The following is a 6,000-nucleotide window of genomic DNA, read 5'->3' on the forward strand; positions in this document are numbered from 1 at the left end:
ATGAATGAACTGGCAGCATGACAAGATCTTCTCCTCTCCAAAAATAAGCATCCTGTCAGCTAGAGTAAATGAGGCCTTTCAGAGGTGCTAAGTGCTCTCCAGACAGCCCCATAAGTCACCAGTCAAAAGATGCCATCAGCTGAGAAAAATGAAGGGAAGATTATGATGGCTGGGCTGGGAGATTTGCAGAATACCTGACTTGAGCCACTTCAGTCTACTATCTGACTGTTTGAGCAGATGGAAGGAAAACCAGGCCCTTCAGCCATCCCCAACATTTAGTGCCGGCCCTATCATTAGGCAGAGCAAGGACGTTGCCTCAAGCCACAGATGGCTGGAGGGCAGTGAGCAGTGGCAAAGCATTGGAGAGCAGCACTGGATGTTCCATGAATAGGGATGGGTGAAGCTGTCCATTTTGGTTTCTCTTACTATCTCATTTTTTAAAATGTTAAGTATTCTAAATTTCCACATCAGTTCGCATTTTTTTAAATTAAAAAAATCCAAGTGACAATTCATCAACCTTTTAATGTGAATTTCTACTTGTTTTGTGGATTCTGCTTCATATACACATTTTTGCAAAGCTATTTCCCCTAAGATAATGTTTTTTTGGGGTATATTACTTTCAGTAATATGTGCATTTTTATGGAGACTTGACTCTACGATATGCATTTCTTTACACATTAATTGACCAGAGAACTGCATTGCAAAATTCAGATAAATGCAAAAATTGAAAAGATAGCTGTGCTGTCGTATCATTTTAGAACGTGCGAATGAGATAGGCTTGCCTTGAAATGTGAACTGAATCGAATTTCTCTTCCATCCCTATCCATAGGGCCTGCCCCACACCCTGCAAGGTGGTTTTCCCAGGGTGAGGCTTCAGGCTCATCCATTGCACTCTGGGTGTGCTTACCCCTGCGATTTCCCCAAATGCAGGAAATGTGACTGCATAATTTGTGGTCAGACCTGGAAACTAAGACGCTGGTGGTGGTGGTGACATACAATTCAGCTACCAGTCAGGTTGGGTACCATGTTATTCTGTCTCAGGCAGCCAAGTATCTTAGGCCGGCCCTGCCAGACACCAGGTCACCTTGCTGGATCCCACTGTAAGGTGTTCCAACTAGATCTCTGCCCAATCTGCTAGATTACTGCAGACAGGCAGCAGGGTCAGCTCAAGATATTTTGCTGCCTAAGACAAGCTATCACCCCCTCCAAATTTAATGAACAGAAGCCAAGAGGGAGGGCAGCTGAATCTTACTTTAACACCGGCAAGGGGCCAGCATCCTCCACCGCACCTGAGGGCATCAAGCTAGCTTTGGAAACCAGAGTTGTCCCATGAAGGTGAATGGTGGGAGATTCAAGGCATTAAAAAAAGGGAAGACTTCTTCATGCAGCGCAGTTTTAAACTGTGACATTCTCTACTGCAGGATATAGCAATGGCTACCAACTCAAGCAGCTTTAAGGGTAGCTCAGGCCAATTCATGGAAGATAAGGCTATCAGCGGCCACTAGCCATGATGGATAAGTTCTGCCTCCAGGATGTGAGGCAGTATGCACCTGTGTATCAGCTGCTGCTGGGAGTCACAAGAAGGAGAGTCCTGTTGCACTCAGGTCCTGCTTGTAGGTTTCCCAGAGGCCCCTTTTCAGAGGCCTCAAGGGCTCCATCCCCTTCCCAGCAACCTTCTGGGGCCACATGCCAGTGGGTGGAGCCTAAGGCTGGAAGGATCAGTCAATTTCAGTTCTGTCTGTTTCTCATTTTTCTAATCTGAAATTTGGTTCTCCACATTTCTGCAGCAATTTGTGCATTTTTTAAAAAAGACATCTCAAACATTTGGACTAAAACCCAGAGCAGATTCCACTGCCCTACTGACATGGAGCCACCAGCCATTACTGTTAATGGCACACACACCTCTGCCCTGCAACAGTTCTGTACACTGCACTTTCAGAAGGATGCAGACTAACTGGAACAGGTTCAGAGGAGGACAAAGCCCTAAGAGGAGAGACTGAAAGAACTGGGCATGCTTAGCCTTGAGAAGAGAAGACTGAGAGGAGATATGATAGCACTCTTGAAGTACTTGAAAGGTTCCCACACAGAGGAGGGCCAGGATCTCTTCTCGATCGTCCCAGAGTGCAGGACATGGAATAATGGGCTCAAGTTGCAAGAAGCCAGATTTCAGCTGAACATCAGGAAAATCTTCCTAACTTCCTAACTGTACAACGATGGAACCAATGAGCTAGGGAGGTGGTACGTTCCCCAACACTGGAGGCATTCAAGAGGCAGCTGGACAGTCACCTGTCGGTGATGCTTTAAATTAGATTCCTGCATTGAGCATGGGGTTGGACTTAATGGCCTTATAGGCCCCTTCCAACTCTACTATTCTATGATTCAAACTCACCACCACTCCCTGCTCTTCAGCATCTGCTGCCTAAAGCAGCCACTTCACTCTCTCAAATGGGAGAGCTAGATGGTAGGGCCAGTCCTAGGGGAGAATTTGGGATAGGGCAGCCATATAATTCTCTCCCACTTGACTCCTGAAATGGGGCTGATTTTTTTTCAAGGGTTAGATCAGCCTTCCCAGATCCTGGTGCCCTCCAGTACTCATGAGCCCCGACCAGCATAGCACATGGGAGTTGTAGTCCAAAACATCTGCACGGAAGTATTTTTAATTAAGTAATTAATTCGCTTATTCATGCATTTAAGGCATTTATACCCCAACCTTTAGCCAAAAAGGCTCTCAGAGGGGCTTTCAAAAATCAGTGCTAATCAGTTCCTGCTCTCAGGCTCACAATCTAAAAAGACATGACAGAGAAGGAAAAAGGAATAGGACGGAGGAGGAGAAAGCAAGCACAAGGACAAGATCTTTGAGCAACAGTTCTTATAACATAGTTATATAGTTTTGTTTGTGCAGATTTTGGCTGTCGAGAAAAAACAGCAACCCCTTGCTGATGTCTGTGGTGGTTCTGGCTGTCTTGCAGTCCCCCCCAGAAGCACACACACACACTCCTCGCCAGTTGTATCCAAGAGCAAAGAAGGTGGCAAGGTCCTGGCCAGGGCAGCTTCTGTCACACAGGTCTTCCATCAGACACCTGGCTTGATGACTGTTAGAATAACCACAGGAGGAAGCTTGCAGGAAGTAACCCTCCTCTGGTGCTGAGGTTTGGGGTTGGCTGGGTTAGATAAACTCACAGAAAATAAATCTATACATGGACATTAGCCACATAGCTAGAAATGGAACATCCACATGCAAATACAAATCCACATACAGAAAGAAAATTCAAAGGGACCTAGATAGGCTGGAGCATTGGGCTGAAAACAACAGAATGAAATTCAACAGGGATGAATGCAAAGTTCTACACTTAGGAAAAAGAAACCAAATGCAGTTATAAGATGGGGGATACTTGGCTCAGCCATACGACATGTGAGAAGGATCTTGGAATTGTCGTTGATCACAAGTTGAATATGAGTCAACAGTGTGATGTGGCTGCAAAAAAGGCAAATGCTATATTAGGCTGCATTAACAGAAGTATAGTTTCCAAATCATGTGAAGTATTAGTTCCCCTCTATTCAGCACTGGTTAGGCCTCATCTTGAATACTGCATCCAGTTCTGGTCTCCACATTTCAAGAAGGATGCAGACAAACTGGAACAGGTTCAGAGGAGGGCAACAAGGATGATCAGGGGACTGGAAACAAAGCCCTATGAGGAGAGACTGAAAGAACTGGGCATGTTTAGCCTGGAGAAGAGAAGACTGAGGGGAGATATGATAGCACTCTTCAAGTAGATAAAAGGTTGTCACATAGAAGAGAGCCAGGATCTCCTCTCGATCGTCCCAGAATGCAGGACACAGAATAATGGGCTCAAGTTGCAGGAAGCCAGATTTCGACTGGACATCAGGACATTTTAGAGCCATAGGACAATGGAACCAATGACCTAGAGAGGTAGTGGGCTCTCTGACACTGGAGGCATTCAAGAGGCAGCTGGACAGCCATCTGTCAGGAATGCTTTGGTTTGGATTCCTGCATTGAGCAGGGGGTTGGACTTGATGGCCTTATAGGCCCCTTCCAACTCTACTATTCTAAGATTCTATGATTCTATGAAATGCAGTATATTTCTGAGGCATTCAGCTCCTTGGACACTTCCTGGAAAGTTCAGACTCAAACCCAGAGCAGATGCCACTGCTCCAATGACATGAAGCCACCAGCCACCACTGTCCTGAGGACCAGAAGCTTGTGGCAAGCATTATGGGATGGCTCTTAGGAGAGTGGCTCTTGGGTCAGTGCTTGGTAGTGTCAAAGGGGCCACTAAACTGGATGCTTTTGGAGAATTATTATTGTTGTTGTTGTTATTGTTATTGTTGTTATTATTCCTTCCTTTTGGGCACAGCCCACCCAAGGTGGCAACCAACATCATACAAACACAATAAATAAAAAACATCCCCCCAAAAATCAGAACTGACAAGGGCAGCAACATTTAAAAACAGATGGGGTGGACTTTATTTAAGACAATGCAATTTGAAAGAGAGTGGGTTGCCGAGCCTGTTTCAAAATTCACAGCATAGAGGCCATGGGCACCTCTGAGAGGAGACAATTCCATTGTTTGCAGCCACCTCAGCAAAGGCCGTTGTTCTGATCCAGCACCCTCTCCCTGCCCCACCTCACATACACACACACTTTCTTTTTTATACCTGCGCTAGTATATTTAAGATCAGCGTGATTCACTCCCACAAGACACAAAGGAATTGCTGGTTTGAGGGCACGCTGCTTTAGCATTTATCACACGGATCCTCCACAGAACTGCTTGGTCAGCTCTCATATGCAGAAGACATCAGAAGTATGCAAACCCTCCTAAGTTTGCATCCTACTTGGAGACCTTGGACAACCATCACTGGCCAGCGTAGACAGTATGTCTGATGGACCAATGGCCTGGCTTTGTGTAGGGCAGCTTCACGTGTGCGCATGATGCCCTCATTCTCAATTGCCATTGTACGTCCTCACTGACAACATCATGCCATCAAATGTGTTCTGTAGCATCACAATATCATCCTATTCGCTGTGCCAGTATTGTAAATAGCCAGTCTCCCAATCTACTGTGACAAGCAGGTGACCACTTCTTTTTTAAAAAAAATAATCCAGAAAGGACTTACAGGAACACTTATAAGCACACGGGCTAGTAAAATAAATAAATACATCTTCTATGGAGAAATTAAGAATTAGGATAACCCACAGAACTTTTCCACTTCATTCCAAATCAGAAGAGTTCATTTGCCTCTCTTATACCCCCCCAAAAAGAAATATTACCTCTGTCTTCTTCTTTCTCTCGCACAGTCCTCCCCTTGAGAGCTCTGCTCCACGTCCCACCATAGTCCCCTATTTTGCTCCTCCCTGCTGAGTCCTTGGAAGGGCTCTTAAACCAAGATCCATATCTCCGGGCCGTCGTCAAAGATCCCACTGTTTCTTTGAATTCCCTGCCAAGTTGTAGCGTACCCAAAGTATGGGCTTCTGTCCTATCACCAGCGCCATCATTGGCACTGGGTCCATTCTCTGAGACTCTTGCCTCTCCAGTGAAGCTGGCATGGAGGAACACCAAACTCCCAGCAGTCAGGTAGACAGCGATCAATGTGAAGAACCGGATGGGTTTCCGCCGAAAATACCGCTGGAATTTTAGCAAGAGCTTGGCCATGCCCGCTTCATTACATTCCTTGATGGGGCTCAAATCCACCGCACACAAAATGGCAGCAGCTCCGAAGCTTGCAAATGAATTCCCAAGATGGTGAACGAAATGATGGCTGATGTCAATGACGAAAATGGAAGGCAAGCAACATTCTATTGTCGATCGCTCCAACCTGGTTTTTCAACAGATCAAATATGATTCCACTTGGTGCCAAGAATACCTCACAATCCTACAGTTGGTACCCCGGGCCTAGCCTTGTGAAGGACAGGCATTTTATCTTATTTTAGATATTAGTCTTGCTGTGAGAAAAAGTGGCACTTTCTCAAACCATGGTTCT

At 45.7% G+C, this 6,000-nt stretch overlaps 1 protein-coding gene across 3 annotated transcripts in view; it reads right to left on the reverse strand.

Moving 5' to 3' along the window:
• WSCD2 (WSC domain containing 2) overlaps positions 1-5,672 on the reverse strand; it is an 81,927-nt gene extending 76,255 nt beyond the window's left edge. For 2 of the 3 annotated variants that reach the window (XM_061602701.1, XM_061602702.1), the window contains exon 1: positions 5,291-5,672. In XM_061602701.1, the coding sequence (XP_061458685.1) occupies positions 5,291-5,672 (382 nt within the window). Of the gene's footprint in view, positions 1-5,269 lie in introns of all 3 variants that reach the window. The other variant, XM_061602700.1, reaches the window with a different exon arrangement.
• Between the last annotated feature and the right edge of the window lie 328 nt (positions 5,673-6,000).

This window comes from Rhineura floridana, chromosome 19 (assembly GCF_030035675.1).
Source record: "Rhineura floridana isolate rRhiFlo1 chromosome 19, rRhiFlo1.hap2, whole genome shotgun sequence".
Lineage (NCBI taxonomy): Eukaryota > Metazoa > Chordata > Lepidosauria > Squamata > Rhineuridae > Rhineura > Rhineura floridana.